The sequence below is a fragment of the Fomitiporia mediterranea genome (genome assembly GCF_000271605.1).
Source record: "Fomitiporia mediterranea MF3/22 unplaced genomic scaffold FOMMEscaffold_6, whole genome shotgun sequence".
Lineage (NCBI taxonomy): Eukaryota > Fungi > Basidiomycota > Agaricomycetes > Hymenochaetales > Hymenochaetaceae > Fomitiporia > Fomitiporia mediterranea.
The window spans coordinates 2,074,297-2,094,986 of NW_006760391.1; the positions used below are offsets into that span (position 1 = coordinate 2,074,297).

At 46.9% G+C, this 20,690-nt stretch overlaps 7 protein-coding genes across 7 annotated transcripts; 3 read left to right on the top strand and 4 right to left on the bottom strand.

Moving 5' to 3' along the window:
* Positions 1 to 54: 54 nt before the first annotated feature.
* FOMMEDRAFT_134131 (Dehydroquinate synthase-like protein) lies at positions 55 to 1,516 on the top strand (the record flags this gene model as incomplete). Its single annotated transcript, XM_007266618.1, has 3 exons — positions 55 to 187; positions 392 to 684; positions 755 to 1,516. 3 exons carry the CDS (start codon positions 55 to 57, stop codon positions 1,514 to 1,516), a joined length of 1,188 nt encoding a protein of 395 aa, XP_007266680.1.
* Positions 1,517 to 1,639: 123 nt separating this feature from the next.
* FOMMEDRAFT_134132 (cytochrome-450 hydroxylase) lies at positions 1,640 to 3,605 on the bottom strand (the record flags this gene model as incomplete). The annotated part of the gene is made up of 9 exons (XM_007266619.1): positions 1,640 to 1,715; positions 1,769 to 1,881; positions 1,939 to 2,026; positions 2,093 to 2,588; positions 2,639 to 2,786; positions 2,838 to 2,983; positions 3,038 to 3,307; positions 3,362 to 3,479; positions 3,534 to 3,605. The coding sequence occupies 9 exons, from the start codon at positions 3,603 to 3,605 to the stop codon at positions 1,640 to 1,642; spliced, it is 1,527 nt and encodes a 508-aa protein (XP_007266681.1).
* A 461-nt stretch (positions 3,606 to 4,066) lies between these two features.
* FOMMEDRAFT_156335 (uncharacterized protein) lies at positions 4,067 to 5,409 on the top strand (the record flags this gene model as incomplete). The annotated part of the gene is made up of 2 exons (XM_007266620.1): positions 4,067 to 4,637; positions 4,694 to 5,409. 2 exons carry the CDS (start codon positions 4,067 to 4,069, stop codon positions 5,407 to 5,409), a joined length of 1,287 nt encoding a protein of 428 aa, XP_007266682.1.
* Positions 5,410 to 5,466: 57 nt separating this feature from the next.
* On the bottom strand, positions 5,467 to 9,116 carry FOMMEDRAFT_168072 (uncharacterized protein; the record flags this gene model as incomplete). The annotated part of the gene is made up of 12 exons (XM_007266621.1): positions 5,467 to 5,815; positions 5,874 to 6,112; positions 6,168 to 6,358; positions 6,417 to 6,565; positions 6,624 to 6,733; positions 6,796 to 7,067; positions 7,115 to 7,336; positions 7,386 to 8,078; positions 8,130 to 8,261; positions 8,317 to 8,421; positions 8,474 to 8,757; positions 8,816 to 9,116. 12 exons carry the CDS (start codon positions 9,114 to 9,116, stop codon positions 5,655 to 5,657), a joined length of 2,859 nt encoding a protein of 952 aa, XP_007266683.1. The 3' UTR covers positions 5,467 to 5,654.
* A 360-nt stretch (positions 9,117 to 9,476) lies between these two features.
* Positions 9,477 to 9,797, top strand: FOMMEDRAFT_84824 (uncharacterized protein; the record flags this gene model as incomplete). The annotated part of the gene is made up of 1 exon (XM_007266622.1): positions 9,477 to 9,797. A coding segment is annotated over one exon (321 nt), but the record flags the coding sequence as incomplete, so codon positions are not given.
* A 510-nt stretch (positions 9,798 to 10,307) lies between these two features.
* FOMMEDRAFT_156338 (uncharacterized protein) lies at positions 10,308 to 12,495 on the bottom strand (the record flags this gene model as incomplete). Its single annotated transcript, XM_007266623.1, has 2 exons — positions 10,308 to 11,648; positions 11,725 to 12,495. 2 exons carry the CDS (start codon positions 12,493 to 12,495, stop codon positions 10,308 to 10,310), a joined length of 2,112 nt encoding a protein of 703 aa, XP_007266685.1.
* A 3,015-nt stretch (positions 12,496 to 15,510) lies between these two features.
* Positions 15,511 to 20,046, bottom strand: FOMMEDRAFT_134134 (transcription factor; the record flags this gene model as incomplete). The annotated part of the gene is made up of 19 exons (XM_007266624.1): positions 15,511 to 15,563; positions 15,610 to 15,757; positions 15,817 to 16,131; positions 16,192 to 16,307; positions 16,370 to 16,460; positions 16,507 to 16,572; positions 16,626 to 16,783; positions 16,836 to 17,277; positions 17,324 to 17,404; positions 17,456 to 17,641; positions 17,694 to 17,765; positions 17,815 to 17,925; positions 17,986 to 18,184; positions 18,239 to 18,652; positions 18,703 to 18,830; positions 18,890 to 19,183; positions 19,248 to 19,574; positions 19,631 to 19,839; positions 19,923 to 20,046. The coding sequence occupies 19 exons, from the start codon at positions 20,044 to 20,046 to the stop codon at positions 15,511 to 15,513; spliced, it is 3,534 nt and encodes a 1,177-aa protein (XP_007266686.1).
* Positions 20,047 to 20,690: the final 644 nt, after the last annotated feature.

Below are 20,690 nucleotides of genomic sequence, written 5' to 3' on the forward strand. Positions count from 1 at the left end.
TTGTCTAGTAGATCAGCTAGTTGTCTAAGGGAGTTTTAGCCAGAAGACGAGGAGATGATAGTAGCAGAGAGACACGTCGAGGGCGGTGATCTGCAGAAATTCGGCGTCAAACACTTGATTTCCCCAGATCAGATACGCCGAATCCGGCAGAACGATCGTCGATCACGGAAGCTGCCTGTAAAAGGCTGTGGGAACCTGACATCATAAACAGGGAATCAATATTCACGAGCGTCTGAGCAAGCGGGGGCAAAACGATTATCATCCATTTCACTCAGTTTACAAAGAAAGGACAGGAGCCGTGACCATGCTCTGTGAACTTGCATTCTCCCATCATCGACACACTCAAGTAACACACTCAAACACACCCAAATGAGACCATTTATCTATTCAGCTAACCCTGCTCGAGTTGTCTTCGGTTCCGGTACAATTAAGCAGCTTCCTGACGAGGTCAAACGACTCGGTCTCAAGAAGCCTCTCGTCCTTAGCACACCGGAACAAACAAGTCAAGCGGATTTGGTCGAATCAATTCTCAAGTCTGCTGGGGTCGACTGTGCTGGGCAGTTCAATAATGCGACGATGCATACACCTGTTGAAGTTACGGAGAAAGCACTTGCAATCGTCAACGAGCGTAAAGTAGACGGAACTATTGCAATCGGTGGAGGGTCGACTATTGGCCTCGGAAAAGTTTGCATTAAAAATACTCCATTTTCAAAATACCTCGATCAATAATTTGAATTTTTGTCAACGCATATAGGCTATCGCGTTACGAACAGACATGCCTCAAATCGTCATCCCAACGACCTACGCCGGTTCCGAAATGACGCCAATCATCGGACAAACTGAGAATGGCGTCAAAACAACGCAAAGCACACCAAAAGTTCTCCCAGAAGTTGTGATATACGACGTCGACTTCACCCTCACATTACCCCAAGGCCTCAGCGCAACGAGCGGCATCAATGCTATTGCACACGCCGTGGAAGCGCTCTATGCACAAAACGCAAACCCAGTGATCGAACTCATGGCCGAAGAGGCAGTCCGAGCCCTCGCGCGTTCCCTTCCTATCATAATGGAAAACAAGGAAGACACAGAAGCTCGCAGTGACGCGCTCTACGGCGCATGGTTATGCTCAGCTTGCCTTGGCTCAACGAACATGAGCGTGCATCATAAACTCTGCCACGTCCTCGGAGGGACGTTCAACCTCCCTCACGCTGACACGCATACGATTGTCTTACCCCACGCATTAGCGTATAATGCCCCAAGCGCTCCGGAGGCTATGAAGAAACTCGCTCGTGCGCTTGACAATGAAGATCCCGTTGAGGGTCTGAACGTGTTGTTGACGAAGTTGAAAGTGAAGAGAGGCTTGAAAGAGGTTGGGATGCCGGAAGATGGTATTGACAAAGCGGCGGATCTTGCTTTCAAGAACAAGTATTGGAATCCGAGACCGATCGACAGAGATGCGATTAGGGAAGTTATCAGACGGGCTTGGGCTGGAGAGCCGGCACGAGCAGATATATAAAATGAGGTATAATAAATGCTGTATTGTGATGCGATGTCATACATGAATGTGGAGTGGTATGTAGGAAATATATATGTATAATAAATATCATTGTTGAGAGTCATGATGGTTCTTCATTAATGCTTAAATGCGAGAAACGTAAAGTGGGCATTGGCTGCCTTCTATGAACTTCCCGGCCACGTATGGTCGGGTCAAAACACTAGAGTACGATTATTATTAAATATGTTAGATTGAGAAAACATAGGCACTTACACGTTGGCAGCGAAGATACGCTCGCCTTCATCTCGGTCAAAGGCGAAGTTTGTTAAGAGGACGTGAAGGAAGCTCTTCATTTCGATGACGGAGAATTTCATCCCGATGCATGCCTAATAAGAATAGGCGTTAGCTCCAAAACGGCTCCTCAGATTTGAAATAGCACATACTCTAGGTCCAGAAGAGAAAGACAACGTGTGGTTGTACAACCCAGGTTGGTCCAGTACAGCATCAGGTAAGTCATCCCACCTGTCCGGGCTAACAATTTATGCATGTCAACAACGACTTCACAACAAAAGGATAGAAGAGGGTAATTAGACTTACTTGAATGACCAAGAATCCTCGCCCCAAACACCTTTATCGACATTCATGCTCTCAATAGGAACATGTATAAACTGGCCCTCCTGGATATTTATCCCATATTGTACACTCCCGTCTCGCATCTTGATAGCGTCCACGGTAGGGATCACACCATCCTCCACAGCGACGCGTATGGAGCTATGTACGGGTGGAATTAGGCGGAGTGTCTCCCGGATAACGTTGTTGAGGAACGGCAATTCGTCAAGACCACTCCAGAGATTTTGCCAGTCAGGACTTTCGGGATCAGACGGAATGTCATGACCAGCCTCCGTGAAAGCGCGAAGCTCGGCTCGAAGTCGGTCTTGAATCTTCGGATGGGCGGCGAGGTGGTATAATATCCAGGTGAGCGCGAGCGAGGTTGTGTCTGAACCGGCGAAGAAGAACGTGTTGACATTGGCAAGGAGTTCTTCGTCGGATATGCGCATGTGTTCTGGAGTGTTCTTCGCGAGGTTGGATTTAACTGCAGATGCGATTAGTTAATAGATTTCAAGACTCATGTTTGATACTTACTAAGAAGAGTGAGGAAGTCGATCCCTTTATATTCCGAGCCGTTCGCCTCGCCTTCGACAACTCGTCTCGTCTTTTCCTTTATGATTTGTGTACCGACTCGGTTGATAATCTCTTGCGAGCGCTGGTCCGTACGAGTCTTTTCATTCGGCTATAAAAATATATTAGTATTCGGATTGATACGGGTAACAGAAATGCGCACGAAATATTCCTCAAGCCAGGGGAAATAGACGATTGCAATATCCAAAAGGGTTTCGCCACGGGAAACGGCAATCTCGAACATATCTTTGTAGGCCATGAATAGCTCATTTGTTTCATGTTGGATCGCAGAGAAACTGTAGTCAAATCCTTTTCGTCTAGTCAGCTTTCATGCAAAAATATGTGCATTCTCAGACAACTCACCGGCCAGACCAATGACATCGAAAGTTGCACGACTGATCCAGTGGCACACGTCAAGCTTCGCTTCTAATTGTTTCGATTCATTGGACATTCCCTCTTTCTCCTCCGTCGATTTGGAGTTGGATTGGTCAATCATGGAGTTCCACTTGTCCCTTAGTTCAAACGCCTTTTTGAACGTGATGGGAACGAACGCGCGCATATTCTGCACGGAGAAAGCAGGGTTGCCGACACCTCGCATGCGTTTGTGTTCTGGGCCTTCGGCGGCAAGCATTCCTTGTCGATTATTTAGTCCCAGCTTTTTTGCACAACAATCAAGTTGATAAATACCTTCGCCAATGAGTCGTGATATTACTCGTCTCGATTGCCAGGGCTTTTCGTATAGTTTCGGATGGTTTAAGACGTAGCCCAGCGCAACCGGGTCCGTTGTGAGAAGACGGTCCTCGAACTGAGATAGACATTAATATGAGGCAAAATATGTTAGAACTGAACAAAGACGTACGCGTCCGAGGCCCTTGATCCTGATATTCCGTCCGTACTTGTTGACATAGTCTTCATGCGTCGCTTTGGACATACTGGCACTATTTCATATCTTAGTAAACTGATAGAACCGGCTAGAAGTCATGAAAGTTGAACTTACTTCAAGACTTGCCTGAGGTGTCCACCGAGATAAAGACCCCATCCGCTGTCTGGACCAGGGAGATTTCCCAGCGGTGACGAGAGAGGCTCGATGTATAGTTTGAAGACACCCCAGCCTAACACGGGGAGTAGGCAGATTAGAAGAACTAGGTAGATCATGATGGATGTTGGCAAAGAAAGATATAGACTACATTCTGGAACGAGGGCTGCTTAAATGCACCCGCCCACAACAATAAGGAATGAAGTAAGACTACTAGAGATGGAAGGCGTAGGGAACAATAAGGGCGGATGCGCCGATCATCCTCGCGTGGCAGTGTGTGTGCTTGTTTATTGTTGTTGTAATTGTTATGTTTCACTGTTGACTCAAAGCACTTTTTGAACTCTGCCACTCGCGACATGGAGAGCAGACCCTCGAATTCAGCAATCAAAAATTCCCCCATCCTTCTTAGCACTTCTGCGTCGACCCATCTGAGTGTGTCTAGCTCCAGCTCTCAACGCCGCCTTCGTGCATTGTCCAAAGCAGATTCTGATGAACTGCCTCAGCACGACAAACTCAAATCCGCAGTTATTCGGCGCAGCCCTCCTTCAAGTCCGAGGTCACCGGAACTGCCTCTGTACAACCCGGAAAAGCCGACTACGCCAAAATCATTCTCACTTTCCTATTGGCTTTGTCTCGCATACTGCTCACTCGCGGCAATCTTCTTTACTTTGTGTCTCCTTAGTATACTACTAGACTTCCTTCGTGCCCAGGCACCGTATCGAGAAACTAGGTCAATTTCACCCATAAATGATTTCTCCTTTTCGTATCGGATGGCAAGACTTTTGCAGGCAGAGCCTCGTTCCACTTCGTTTTCCCCGTTCATCTCTGGCGCCCACTCTTTGTCCCATGATTCGGCCATAACTGCGTGTATCTGGATAGAGGCGGAAGACATCAGACGATTGGAAACTTGGTCACTAAATTGGGACGGTAAGGATACAATACTGTTCACTTGGGAAACTCTGCTGAATCGTCGTTGCGCCAAGGTCCTTTATCTGTCGTTGTCGTTGCAAGTAATGCTTCTCGTCAAACTCAGAAATTAGCCAAGGAAATCGAAGAAAGTCCGGTTCTCAAAAGCAAAGCAGACTTCCACCTGATTCACAGAAGTCATAATGAAACTCGGACTGCTAATTCATACCTCAATCTGGCTAGGTTATTTGCTAGAACACGCTTTGTACTGCTGTTTCCTGCTTCTACCGTATCGACTGTCCCAGACAAATTCTCTGAAAGGTTGTCCAAGCAGATCGTCTCGTGGAACATGTCTCAGTCGGAACCGCCCCTTATTCTTTCATCTTCAAAAGTCAAGCCGGATGCAAGCAACCCTTTTAGCCCCCTTTCGCCTGTATTGCTGGAGAAGTCGCACCCAATCTGGTGCAGCGAGAGGTTCTTTACTGCACCTTCTCGCGAAGAGGATTGGGAGGAATGTCTTTGGCAATTTTGGCTGAATTCGTACGGGAATCTCTCGACAATGGCAATTCCGAACTGGAAACTTCCCTCAAATAAAACTGATCGCAAAACTGTTCATAAACCTGGATCACCCCTGCCTCCTGAGGTAGTCAATCTGCATTGCTACTCTGACTTCACTGCTCATTTGTCATGCAGGGACTTATACATCGTCGACTTAGCCACCGTTTCAGACACGAGTCCTGCGTACTTGCTGCCAAGCGGCTACGAGATAGATCTACAATTCCAGGTAAGGTAGACACCCGAAAGGCTCAGTGGCTAAGGAAAACTTGTAAACAAGTGCGTGCGTTTTTGAAAAGTGTGAGCATATGCTAATATGTCAAGAAGGTGATGAGTAGCTGGGGAAGAGAATTACTGTGAAGTTATTGCGTATGGTGGTTGTTTTGTAGCGAAGCTGTGAGTGAGTCTACAGATACAATATTGCGATGCTGCGAAGAGATAGATATCGGAAATGAAGAGAAAAAGATCGACCTGTATACATAGTTACATCTCCTGAGACTCTTGATCAATTGCTTCGAGTAACTGAGCCTCGGCTTCATCATCGTTTTCCGTGACGCTTTCGTCTTCGGCATCTTGATATGCTACCCAGACACTGTCACTTTCGGGTCCTTCTATGATCAATTCCATAAGATCTCTGGCAGGCTCTACAAAGAAAATATCAACACGATCCGCCCAGAGCTGAAAAAAAGCGGTTAAGCTAACCTGTCAGTTTCTCAATTTCAGTTTGAAGGTCCGCGTTCAACCAGTCGGGTGGATCTGCATAGCTTAGACGGCCTATCGTCACGACGAACATGTGCGGCAGACCATTAAACATCGGGTGTGGAACGTAATATAGCTTTTGCCGGAAGTCGAAATCTGGAGCACATTGATCTTCAGAGCTTGCGCCAGGAATAACGAGGCGGTGTAAAAGGTGAAGTGCTTGTTTCATGTTTTGTACAGCCCTGTGTTGCATGTCTTAAATAATTTAATTTCCTCTCATACGGAAAGGCAACTTACCCTTTGGCGTAATTAACAGACTGCATAACTTGTGCGTCGTCCTCCCAAATCATAGTAGTCAAGTGCGTCAGGTAGTGGATCAAACATGGGATTAGTGCGCCTGAATTCAGTAAAACTGTCCTCCCTTCCATGTTTGTGACCGCCAGGAGCGCGAAGAAGTTCAAAATTGAAGACAAGTCTTCGCCAAGGTTCTATTTCATTACGATTCAGAACACGACGGATATGATACTTTTCAATGTCAAGACGTACTGGATCGGTGAGTGGACCATGGTCTACGAGAAACGCAGATAGACGTTCAATTATAGGTATTTGAAATACATCTAACGTGGTGTTCTTGGACAACCGCTTGCGACTCTCCTCGCTCGGTATGGAGAGCATAGACTGAGACACGGGTCGATCTTAAACAAAAAATAGTGTTGGCATTATTCACCATCAGAGCTAATTTGAAAGACGTACGGCTTGCAAGCAGGACTAGTGTGCTGATCGTATTAGATACCACAGAGCTTGGCTGCTTATTGTCGAGCAAAGTCAACAAGGCGCGATCTGTTTGTAGCAATGGTGCCAGGCTGTAAGCGTTTTAGTTAGTCGTAACAACTAACTTTGTATATAGGCTTCCAAAAGAACTTACCTAGAGCAAAGTTCTCCAGAAACTGTCCAGGTAATCGTCTTGATGAGATCCAGTGACGACAGAAGGAGTGGTAGATAATGCTGGTAGTTGTGGTCCTCTAAGCTATTACTTTCTAAACTGTTGAGGGCTATATCACTGAATACTCGAAGAAGTGCATGCATGTTGTCTTCCGACGGGTTTTCCATACCAGCTTGCAAAACAGCACTCGTGAATGATGGAATATACGACATAGTTGAACTAAGCAACTCTAAAAGTGCACGCAAATGCCCAAACTACGACACGTCAGTAAGGAAATCGTGCAGGGGGCGTAATAACTCACATGATTATGCTCCCATAAATTGTTGGCCATCAAAATCAACTGCTTGGCCACAGCGACCATTAGTCCATGCAGCGTACTGAACTTGTACTTCGATCCGAGTGCTTCGAGTATTTCTGAGCATGCTTGCTGGTAGCTCTCGTTCAAACTATCTGCAGATAGAAGGTACTGAAAGGTGAGTGTCTTCGACGCCTTGGAGACATGCGAAAACAGCATGTAATGTAACTGGAAAACATGATTAGCAGGAAAGCATAGGGTGTACAGGCGGACTAACCTCTTCACTCCAGTCGATACCAATGAAAATGCTTTCTTCCGGGGAAGCTTCCCGATCGATGTCGTCGGAGAAGTCTAAATCCGCAACGGAGTCCAGCTCACTTCGTCCGAGATTGGGACTACTTCCCATTCTCAGCGGCGGCTTGGATCGTCTTGAAGGACTGGAATTACTCATCGCCACGTCTCCATCGAAATCCTGTATTGTATCGTCTATTGGAAGTCCATCGAATGCTTGCTCACTTGCCGAGCGTACCGTCAACGCTGGAGGTTTCACAGGTGAGATCAAGCCATTTCTCTTTTTGTCTTTCTCTTTGCCCTCTTTCCGTGGGGTGCGCATGACGGATGTATCACGCTTCGGTACAACAGAAGACTGGCGCGTCCGGGACGGGGAACGAGTCGGCGACGATGGCAAAAACGAATTCTCAAAACCAGGGAACTTCAGATCGATATTTGCTGTCCGCGATGTCGCTCCTGCCTTAAGAAGATTCAGATTCTGCTTTTCCGAGCCAGTTGCACCTCTTCGAGACGGGGTATGTAGGAAAAGATTGCTCCTACCCATTCCCATAGCGGCTGACGAAGTCCAGTCTTGCATAGCACGCGGAACAGGAACAGGAGACATCTGAGATCCCAATGCCGTTCTCTTTGACCTTGCGGACCAGCCTGGCTTGCGTGTCGAAGACTCAACTTCATGTTGCTAAACCGGATGATTAACACAAGATTTTCGGCAAGCCATTTCTTAGCATACCTTAAAAATATATTCAGTCCTAAGTCGTTCTATCTGTTCCTTCATCTCCTTTTGGATCCGCACTTGCTCTAGGCTTGCAGCATCCTTCGTTTCTTTGATCTTTGCAAGGTCCTCAGCATGCTGTTGTGCAGCCTAAAACTATTGTTCAGCATATTTGCATTTTCGTAAGAGGTATTCTTGGTGTCACTTTTTCGATTTTCTTACGCAAAATAGTTACTTCACCTTCACGAGCAAATCGAGAAAGTTCCGCGTCTTGTAAAGCCTTCTTCGCCCTTTCATTCTCAAGCCTGAGCTGCACTATCGTCAGAAAGACGGAAGAGAGTTCCTCGTCGCATGCGACACACCTTTTCTACAGTCGCCTTCAAGTCTTCCGCCTCCTTCTCCTGTTGATATTGAGGTACTCTATTTTGTTTCTCTGCAAATTTTCCGGCTGGTACCTGGGATGCCCTCAAGGGCATGTGTGTATTCCCAGCTGTCGGTCTAGTGCGGGTACATGGTCCATTCCCAGCTGTGGTCCGGCCCAACAACGTTGATAATGTTCGTGCATTAGCGCCACGAACAGAAGTATTCCGTGAGAGGCTTTGAGGACGAGACACATTCGGTAAGCTATTGGTATTGGTTGGGCGAACTGTCCGAACCACACAGAGTAATTAGCATTTTACTTTAAAATTTAACAGAATTCTGACCATTATCTTGTGATTCAGTAACAATCAAATTCCGCGGGATGGATATGTCCCCCTCTTCCTCACGTCTCGTAACGCCAACAACGCCATATGTTCCATCTGCTTGCAGGAAGACATCTAAGATATCTTCGGCGACTTGGGGATGCGATATCTTCTGCCGTTTTCGAGGAGGAATACTCTCAGCAGTATTTAAGGATTTTTGAGTCGCGCTTTGTGTGTATTTCGCTTCTTCTGCATCCAATACAGCCAAGTCATTGTCGTCGAGGTCGAACGAGTCATTGAAGTAGTCGTCGGAATTGTCCATGCCAAAATGACCGTCGCGCAGAAAGGCTTAACGCGATTCAATCCGTCGCTGAGCTTGAATAGTTATCATGAAGGCATGCTCTTGCACATGGCTCAGGAGTGTCGTGAAGTAAGTATTAATGCGGTATCATGGTCCTGGCGCGACTCTAGTCTCAGAGGAGAAGAGTGACAGCATGACGTGACTGACGCGCGTTGTCACTCAGAATCAAAAGGCAATAAATTTGAAAGCTCCAGTGTCCACGCCTTGATTTGATCCTCAACATATGCCACAATGTTGTCTGCAAGTTGCTTCTTGACTTCAGCTTGCTACCTCAGCGATGTCAGAGCTACCGTTTGAATCCCTTGGCATGATTATGATTGCCGATGTCTGGTTCCCGCTGGTAGTAGCTACTCTGGGTGCCGTCATTGCTGCAAAATCCTTGTTTATCCCTGGCGGTATGCGTGCTGTGGAATTACCCCTTGTGAACTGCATACAGTGCTGAGCGATGTAAGCGGTAAAGTTGGAAGCGTCATGTATTGTCTCATTCCCGTTCTGCGAAGAACGGGTGTCGTCGCTGCGCTTACTTCGAAGCGTCTTTTTCAGCTTGCTGATGCCCGGGATTCTTATATACAGACAAATGGTACAATTTCGACCATGGGTAACTTGACATCGACCTTCGCAGCCGTAGGTCTTGTCTTATGATAGCGCATGTCCAATCTGACTTACTGTATTTGCCGCAGACTACGAAAATCCATTCCTTACTGTGGGTCACACCGGATCTCTGTCACCGAGGTCCCGCTGAGTATGATGAATAGTCTGTTCATTCGCAAAAAAAGAGGGTTTGTAATGATTAGAACGTGTATAGTTTTGCCTATAACTGTTTCCCTTACGAAAGGAATAATGCTCTTGAATTCTGTGCTTTTAGCGAGAGTTGGATAGTGATAATTGCCGTTTCGAGCCGTGAGGAATACTAGATGGCGCCGACAACGCTTGACGATACGAAAGCTTTGCCGCGGGTACGTTGATTGCTGTGCTGTAAGGTCCGAGATAATGTGCCGTCCGTCTGCCAAGCCTGCACTTACTCAATCGGCCTGACATCGATCACTGACGCTTGGGTAAATCACAGGTTAAGCCGTTGATAGGTTTAAATTGACCAAGGCCGTTTCCTCATACAAAAACAAGTATAATACATTACAAAATGTTTCTAACCAATCAAACAGCAATATGAACCAGGTTGACCCATCTCTCAGTCTGAACGCCACCTCGTGCTTTCAAGTCAACTGCCGCTTGACGAAGTCCCGCAGCCGCCCGATTATACCTCACCTCGCCCTCATCGCAGTCCCACATGTATTCATAAATAGCGTTGGCAAAGAAAGGTCCGTCAGCATCAAGTAGCTCCCACATCAAACCAATCACACTCCGGAAGCCAGAAAATTGCATTGCTGCGGCCAAGTGAAGAACTTCATCCTGCGTACCACCAGGAGGCTGTTCGGCAGTATGGCAGGCCGAAAGGAATGCAAACTCCGCATTCGAAATATTTCCTTGAACAATATCGAGTAACGTCAGCCCACGGTCGGACACCTTGAATGAAGAGTTGAGAGGCTTTGAATCCAAGCTTCCATGGCAAACAAAGTGCACCCATGTGGTCTTCCGAAGTGCTTCAATTATCACATCACGAGATGCCTTCGCACGCAGTACTTTGGTGGATATACCACAATTCCTAATTCTGCGAATTTCTCCTTTAGCCGACGGGAGTGAGGTATCCCCGATAATCAGCACCTTTGGCTCTCCTCCGTTTCCACTTGATCGTGCATTGATGAGTGCTCCCAGTGTTGGAGTATATGACGAGATGTACTTGTCGAGTAGATACTTGGAAGTGCCATCTTTATCCTCAAATGGACCTGCCGCGTGGAAGGGAAGCGCAGATAGTACATCTGTAAGACACCACCAGATGCGTGATCCTTCGTTAATCCCAAGCTCCTCAAGTTTATTGACGACCTTAAAGACAACCCTGTCCCATAACATCTTCATCGCTTCGACGAGCTTCACCTCATATTCGGACGAGCTGGCCGTGAATTGCTGTCGTGTTTTCAAGAGCTCACAATACATCTTGACACCATCGATGTAGAAGTGTTTATCTAACGGAACACCGACAATAGGGAGATCCGCTCGGGGAAGGACAATTAGCGCATCGGATCGGTACCTACACTGGTTTACTACGATTACCGGACCCTCTGAAGCCGCACGTTGCAATACATTGAAAGGTGTAGCCGCGAGAAAGTTCTCAAACCCGGGGAGTCGCCGTATCTCGTTGATAATCTCCCCCTGCTCCTTGGCGAGCTGCCTTTTCAACAGCAGCATCTCATCGAACGACTGCTGCCGTATTTGAATGTTCGGCAAAAGTAATTCATTATCGACCTCGGTCAAACCGGACGATAACGTTGTGGATGACGTTGCGAGATTCTCTAGTCGTTGGCCCACGTCCCTAAATCTGTCAGAGAGCTCTTTATTTATTCCCGCAAGCTGGTCTAGAGGAGACCTTAAGCCGCGCATCTGTGACCAAAGTAATCCCCTTCCTTGCTCCAGTATCTCTATCGCATATGGCAAGCGTAAATTCGTTTTTCTCTACTGCATATGAAGCCGCCTCTAATGCAAGCGATGCGAAGTCACTGTTTCCAGCAAGGGTTTCGTGCTGTGTGTGGAGAGTCGGACTTACTGTAAGGGCGTTTTGCAGGAGCGTCGTTGCTGTACTGTAAGCTGTGATAGTGGATTTATGATCATGCCTTCGTGCAAGTTCTGTCCACAGACGGCCAGCGAGTAGACGAATCCGTAATCCCGAGAATGAATGGGTAGTAGCAAGCTCCAGTAGCCGGATACATTCTTGGAAATCTGCTGCACACCTGCATTTTCGGAACCGAACATAGAGACAATTTGCGAGGTTAAAAGGGGTCGAGGAGCGATCGGAATGACCTTCTGGGCGAAGTTCCAAGGCAGTATAGAGGAGCTCAGTAGCCTGGCATATGTCTTCCATCCGTCCGTTCAGGTTAAATCGATCTTCAAGGGAAGTTGCGAGATTGTTCAGTAGTAAAGAGCGATCATGGTGGCCTTTGGGGCAGAGTTGCAGTGCGGCATGGTGAAGCTTGACAGCATTCTCGACGTCCTCCGCTTGTCCGTGCAGATCACATCGAGTTCGAAGGGCGGTTGCGAGGTTATTCAGGGTCAAGGAACGATCAGGATGGTGTGCCGGGTCAGCTTCCACGGCAGTATGAAGAAGCTCAATAACATCGTCTATATCCTCGTTCCAGCCACATCTCCCCGATCGAGCTAACAGGGAAGCTGCAAGGTTATTAAGGGCTGAGGACCTGGAAGGATGGCCATTAGGGCAAAGATCCAGAGCCATGCGGCACAGCTTGATGGCTTCGTCATGGTCATTCACTCACTGATCCATGCTGTCTGGACCGAGTAACCAGGCAATTTGCAAGGTTTACCATGGATGACGAGCGCACAGGATGATGCTTGGGCAGAAGTTTGGCGGCAGCACGATGAAGTTCAATGGCCTCGTCAAGATCCTCGGTCCGTCCCTGATGTCTGAATCGAGTTTGAAGGGAAGTCGCAAGATTATTTAGCGAATAAAAAGACTCACGATGGCCTTTGCGGCCATATTCCAGGTCAGCACGGTAAAGTTTGATGGCCTTTTCAAGGTCCTCCATCCGTCCGTGCAGTATAAATTGAGTTTGGAGGGAATTCGCAAAGTTAATCAGCAATGAGGAATGATTGAGATTGCCTTCTGGGCAAAGTTCCGAGGCGATACGGTGAAGCTCGACAGATTCATCAAGGTCTTCCATCCGCCCATACTGTTCATATTGAGTTTTTAGTGAACTTGCAAGGCTATTCAGCAATGAAGAACGATAAAGATGACCCTCTGAGCAAAGTTTCAAAGCGACACGGTGTAGCTCGACGGCTTTGACAAGATCCTCCATCCGCCTGCTATATTTAAATCGAGTTCGAAGGCAAGCTGCAAGGCGGCTCAGCAGAGTAGAGCGATTAGGATCATCTTCTCGGCGAAGTTCCAAGGCAGCACGGAGAAGTTCCACGGCCTCATCGAGGTTCCCCATCTCCCTGTGCAGTCCAAATCGAGCTTCAAGGGATCTTGCAAGGTTAACCAGTGCCGAGTGTCGATCAGGGTGGCCACTGGGACGAAGAAGTTTTAAGGCAGCACGATGAAGCTTAATGGCCTCGTCGAGATCCTCCGCGTGTCCATGGCACTCAAATCGAGTAATTAGGGCGGTTGCGAGGTTGTTCAGCGATGAAGAACGGCGCGGATGGCCCTCTGGGCGAAGTTCCAAGGCAGCACGATGAAACTCAATAGCCTCGGCAAGATCATTAGGCTGTCCGCGTTGGGAGAATCGAACAGACAGGGCATTCGCAAGGTTATTGAGTGGTAAGGAACGGCCAGGTTGTCCAGTTGAGCAGAGTTCCAGGGCAGAACGATGAAGCTCAACGACATTGTCGAGGTCATCAGGATGCCCATGCTGTTCAAATCGAAAAAACAAGGGAATCGCTAAGTTTCCCAGCAGTGAAAAACGATCAGGAGAGCCTTTTGTGCAAAGATCAAGGGCAGCGCGGTGGAGCTCAATGGATTCATCAAGATCGTTCCTCCGTCCGTGATGACTAAACCGAATTCTTAGAGACACTGCAAGATTATTGAGCGATGAATAACGATGGGAATGGCCTTGTGGGTGGAGTTCCAGGTCGGTACGGAGAAGCTCAATGTTCTCGTCGAGGTCCTTTACCTGTCCATGCCGTTCAAATCGAGTTTGAAGGGAAAATGCGAGATTATTCAGAGATAACGAGCAATCAGGGTGATCTTTTGAGCGAAGATTCAGAGCTGTACGGTGCAAATCAACTGCCTCCTCTAGATCTTCTAGTTTCCTCCATTTCTGGAATCATGTACGAAGAAAGAAGCCAAGGTCATTTAATGTTCGGCATCGACTTGGATGTCCTTCACTACGAAGCCCGAGCACAATACGATCATGGAAAATTGTCGCGTCAAGTTCTCTCCGTTCCCCTGAATGCAAAAAGCGATCCCATTGTTCAAAGGCCAGGCGACGAAGAACATGGCAAATCAATTCGAGGTCTATGGAGTATTCCGTGTACGTGCGGGTTGCAGTGACGCTCGTCAATAGTTCCAATTCTCTTCGGTTGACCTGTGCATTTAACAAGTTCGGAAGAAAGGGACGCGTATCCTGAAACCCCTCCTTCACATACTTAAAGAATCCTCTGCAAATCTAGAAAATCCTCTTAGCCGTCGTCTCTTTGTGTTAAAGCGTGCAACGAGAGGACACTAACCTGCAGGAAACGGTGAATGACTGACACCACGCCTGACGAGTCGATGTAGCGCATTATATCTGAAGCAGGACAAGGTGTCTTGGCTTAAGCCTCAGGCAGAGTGCCCCGCTGATTGCAAGAAGTTGCGGTAGTGGTGGTTGCTTGCAACCCCATAGTGCACCCCACATGTTATTATGCAAAAGCTATGGCAGTGGTTAGACATTGATCACAATGAAGAAAGCAATGAAAGTGTAACTCAGTTTTCTAAGCAGCAGCACACAAAGCCTATGTCTTGACTCCGGATATTTTGACAAAGGGCTGCAAGCAAGTTGTTTATTAGGCACCGATTTGTCTCTTCATACAGCTCGCTTAGTAGGTCATGCTGGGCCATCATCCGAAGTTTTTGGTATACCTAGCATTGCCAACGTTCGGGAGGAAGTTGTGGTGGCGGCTATTCAAAGTGCCTGCACCCTCGCAAACTTTTCGATTACTCCAGTCCGACGTGGGTCCCCTCTGTAGCCTCATAATGAACTGAGATATGACCAACGGTAAATTCGGAAGCATCACACGAAGTACTTACAGGCAACGAGTATGAACATGTTATAGATCAATTGCCGTCGTTTGCCATTTCTGACAACAATGTTGGAAGTCCCGTGATGCGGAATCAAATTTGGGTTTGCCATCGGCTGAACCCGAGCGGTGAAGTCTGACGAAGCAATGCACGCAAATAATGCTGTATATTCTTTTCTACTGATTTAGTCCATACCAACATACTTGTTTAGAATCGTACGTCGTTCAACAACATGTCTCGATGCACTGAATGTCCAAGCGACGCAAGACGCTGCGCTAAGGTACCATGCGTGAGAGCCGGATACATCGAAGCTGAGCAAGCCGAAAGGGAAAGGTGAGGAGGACGTAGACTATCCATGTAGCTTCCGAGCCCTAGAACGCGGTGACCCAATGGCTGCAAGCAGAAAAGCAGCCAACAGAGTGACGGCGCCAAGACGCCATCGAATGATGGGTCATATTGGCCATGTGGGCAAGACAAATGTTGACAACGGCGGGTAAGTGACGCGATTGTCCTGCGTTATCCAACGTATCGTATCTTGATTGCACCGTTTCGGGTCCGGGACTCAAGAGCTGGACAGAGAAAATTGAGCAAAAGAAAGATTGATAATAAAAATACACCTGCCTTTGAATTCTTCCACTTCCTCGCGCTGTTCATAATCGAGAACGAGTTTCTTCAAGTGCTGTTGCTCGACTTTGTCCTGTAGCTGTGCATTTCGGGTCTGCGCAGCTAACGCGGTATTAGCTGGAATCGCAATCTTCTTAGCCTAGTTGAATATGAAATCAATCAGTCTAATCAAAATGGGAGTTGAAAATAATCTCATGCCTGTTGCTTGTTTCCCTTCTTCGTAAGAACAACGAATTTCATGGTCTCCTGGTTCTCCGATTCACCATCGTCTGATACGTCTCCATCCTCATCACTATTATCATATTTCTTTTTCCGAAAGCCTGACGGCATCGTTGCCGAGTCCCACAGCGCCTGGGCTGTTCGCTTATCGACCTTTCTCGCTTCTGCGGCCGAATCCGTGACCATCTTGGCAAGTTCCTTCGCAAATTCATTTTCATCTTCATCTGTAGGGCCCAGATTTTCCGGTGCGTTCAGGAGAACTAAAGTGTCCGGAGAAGGAGGTCGCTCATTGGTCTAACACGCATTCATATCAGTTCTAGCGACAAATTTGAGTTATGAGAGTGAGAAAATCACCATGGACTCGGACACAGTTTGGTCGTCATCTTCGTCTTCCTCAGAACCCACTCGATCGTCGCCTTCGCGGTCCTCATCGCTTTCTTCTCCGCTGTCCTCACCCTCGGCATCATTAACTAATTTACATTTCAGAATCCCAACCAAAGTTATCGACGAGTGCTAAATCGAATATACTCACCGTTAGTGTGAAGAATTTGTGTGAAGAGTTCATCCACAGCATGGGCCGCTTCCTCGAAGTCCTTCAGTTTATTCATTTTCGGTCTCAATGCCTGAAACCATGTGAGTCTAAGGAAAGGTAAGAACGGGATAGCACACCTCCAATGTGTCTTCCAACATAAATTCGACCTCCATGGGAAGGTTCTCTTTCGTAAACACATACAACTAAATAAAAACGAGTTATTTCTGCCGTATTGAACGAAGCCAGCTGTGAATACCTGGAAGAATATCATGAAATTATCTAATTTCTTCTTCTGAGATCCCTTGTCAAAGCACATGCCACATGTATCCAACAGCACGCAGACGAGTCTAATTCTGAAGAAATCGTCCGGCATATCGAGAGGACATGCTTGACCGGGTAAAGGACGTCCTTCGGCTGAAATATCCGTTAGGTGACTCTACCTATGAAAGAGCACAGAAAAGCTTACGATGCCCAAAAGTCACCAGACTCCAGAGAGTATCAAAAATAATACTTGAAGAAATGACACGATAGGTGTAAAGCTCCCCAAGGTACTTAATCGTGGCGACCCGTTGCTGATTCTCTCTGTAAGCGTTAGTTTCCATTCCTCTCCTCACGTTTTCAAGGACCTGATCGACGACGGCAACGGAGAATTCAGGATGGTAACGCTGCAAGTCATAAACCAACATGGCGAGCAAGCTGATGTTACTGTATTTGATTTTCCATGGTCTGGTGAATGCATTGTGCAGCGCACGGACCACTTGAGCGTCATCCCAATTGAGCTTGCGAATGAGTTTCAGGACCTTGTCAATCGTTTTCTTTGTAAGGACGTCGTAGACAAGATGTCTGATGAACAGCTCCATGGGTGTACGTTCCTTCTCCTTGATAGGCGCTCGCTCTGGAGGGTTACACTTTGCGAAAATTAGACAAGACTTCTTCAGAACGAAGTTATCTTACCTGATAATAGGCGTTTTCCAGCATCAGAGTCTGTCTTGGATCTAAGTGCTGCATGCTCTGCTTTCGCCGCATAAGCTCGATCTACAAACCAATCAGTATTAGACGCTTTATCTTGAAGTTCTAATTTCGCACCATAGTCACGAATCGATCTTTTGTTTCATCGCTTCGCAAAAGATAGCGACCGCAACCCTCAAGCAACATCGCAAGATTATCGATATTTACTCCAGAGAAATCATCCAGGCAGACTTTAAATATATGCAGTATAACGTGCGTCGGAACGACTCCAAATTTCGTTAAGCATGAGATGAACGCGATGTTCTTCCAACGTTTCAGTTTGTAAACGTGACCAAACATAATGAAATCCACAGACCTTCTGACGAGTCTCAGCGAATTCCTTCACTACATTTTTCTTCCGCTGGAGATAGCGAAACTCTTCCTCCAACTAATCATCAAATCAGTATAGATCCACGGAAAATATCTAAGCAACTCACAGATGCGATCAGGTCTGCACTGACATCAGGCATGTACTTATGCAAAGTTGCGACTAGTCTAGAGTAATGAGGCAACAAGTCTGTCCTGTTCTTTGGGACTTGTGTCATAAACTATATGGATAAGGTGCCATAAGCAACGCAGAAATGCAGTCAAGTCGAACAACTTCAGACCTTAACAAGACGCTTCCGTGCCGCCTTCGAATTCAGAAAAGCGAATTCGACCGCGGCAGAATCGATCAATGTACGGTTAGTGCAATCCGGAAGGCGTGCCAATAGTGCAGTGAGCAGTTGCGAAGGCCCTTGAGGTGCGAGTGATGGAGATTGTGGCGGTGAAGGCGACTTTGGTGGTGAGGGAACTGGAGTAACAGCACTGTCCATTGATTCTTAGGACTGAACCCCTTCCTAGAAGTAACAAACCTCATACCTGTCGTCCTCCATTTCAACCTCGTCAGGTGCATTATCATTTCTGGTCTCATCTTTTGCCTCATGTCCGAGTTCTAATCTCTTCAGCTCCTTTTCTAGCTCCCTGGCTTCCTTCTCCTCTTGCCTTTTCTTCTCCTTTTCTAATTCCTCGTCCTTTGTCTTGTTTAGTCCGGATTTCTCGTCTGGTTGCTGGCCATCTGTCTCATCGAGCCCCAGCACGCTCTTCGGCACAAAGTCACGAAGGTCCTGGATATCCTCGTAAAATCGACGTTCTTCTTCATCTTCCCATTTCCCACCAATCACATAAATTTCTTCTTGCGTTGTTTGCTGGCCAGCTGCAGAGACAATAATTGTATCATTCTTTTGTGTTGCGGCTGGCAGAGTTGGCATAGGAAGATTGAGAAGCTCAGAGAGTCTGCAAGGCTTGTGAGTATGCAAAATATTGAAATTATGAGACTTGTGTACGTTTGACAGCTTGAGAGTAGTTTCTCGTATGACTTAGTCATCTTCTCGTACGATTGTTGACGATCCTCGAAAATTTCTCCAGATCTGATATATGCTTCATGGTTCTTGCGATCCTGCTCTTGCAAACGCTAAAGATAAAGAATTCCAAATTCGAAAAAATTAGAATCACAAGGTAGGTTGAACATACTTTATGCTCGATAACAAGCTTTTTCGAAACGCTTTCAAAGTAACCTTCACACATCCTCTTGAAACGTGCCCTTGTTTCTTTCTCAACCAACTCGTCTTCTTCGCCATCCGTGCCTAGTTGGGGAAAGCCATCCGCATTTTGCCTTGCGACAGCAGCAACAAGGTCCGTCGTCGTGCCTTCAGGAATCTGTGCCTTTGACCCTGTTGAAGGGGTGATTCCAAGAAAGGGTCTCGCATAAGATTTTAGAAATGTAGTTAATAATGGCAACGAAGACAATGTAGGATCATTGGAAAGCTATCCAGATTTGGAGAAGTGAGCAGTTCCTCTACAACGTTATTTGATAGTAAGAAATTCTCACTAGATCCTTGAGTGTCTTCATCATCCATTCACCTCCGCTCTTCCCGGGTGCATCTCTAATGATTCCGACCAGAGCCAGTTCAGCGCATACACGCAACACAGGTCTCTGTCTGGTCACTCGAGCGGCATCTTCTTTCTCCTTTTGCTCTGGTGTGATTGTTGCATTACTCGCGGTACCTGCAACATTACCCGCAGGCGTGGATGCAGGATTTTGCGTTCCAATAGACGATACGACTGTGCGCTGAGGAGGAAGAAGAGCTGTGCTGAGAAGCGCGTTAATTGCAGGAGTGAAACCCTTTGGGAAACGACGGTGGAGAGCAGAGATAATCTTCAATTCTTGAGTATCAGAAAGTGATGAAAGTGCAATTCGACAAGTTTCAATACCTCGACGGCGCTCCACACATCCCTTTCAGTCTTGCAGCGCGCAATACCCTCATGCGCCGCGCTAGCTAGCTCATCAATGTACTTCTCTAGTGACAATGACGTGATATCTTTCATGATCTGTTCATTATTTTCAGTGCCTATTGATTGGCGCATCCGCTTGATGAGTGCAGTGTGACGCTTCAACGATGAATCCAAGTTCTTGGATGATACTACAATGGGCCCAGGTGTGAGAAATTAAATCGGGATGAAGTAAACACTCCTGGACATGCACAGGACGTATTGTTGGCCTTACCTTCTCCATGATTTCCTAGATTGAGTTCTTTCAATGCTTTCCGCCGATTGCGTCGAATGTATTCCTCGTCTTCCCTGTCCTTGGTACCCACCGTTTGTACGGTACTCGCCACTTCTGAGGCCATTGCACAAGGCCCAACCTTGATAACACTGTAAGTGTGTGGCTTGCACTTCCGATGTTCGTCGGCGGAGCGGACAGAGTACAGACCGAAGCTCCGAGTTATTAAGGCGCTCTACCGCTAGTGACTATTCAGCGGGACTGAGCCACACACACAGTAGCACGGTACTTCTAAACGTTGATAGTGCCTCGATTCGTATGGGCCCAAGTAAAGCGAAGCGATATAACTGACGCAAGACAGATAGCTGAGTGACTAGTTGAAACACGAGGGCCTGATGTAAGAGTTCAAACGCTCAGGACAGTTTACATGTCGTTGGAGACGCGGCATCATGACGGTTCAGAAATTAAAGTCACGTGATATACTTAAGATTGTCTTGTAGGCCCTGGCATGGTAACCATCCGCGCGTACCGCGATCCATACCGTGGTTTTTTCTTACCGCGGTAAATTTTCTCACGGTTACCGCGGTAAACCACCGTACCGTGCCAATCTTCGAGTACCACTGTAGAATATAACTATTCTTTTTTCTACTTAATTCTCAGTTGATAATCTTATTGTTTCACATTAAATATAAGTATATACAATATAATTGTTTTATTTAGTAATAAATAAAGACATTATTAGGGTATATATTTTAAATTTCTACAATGAAA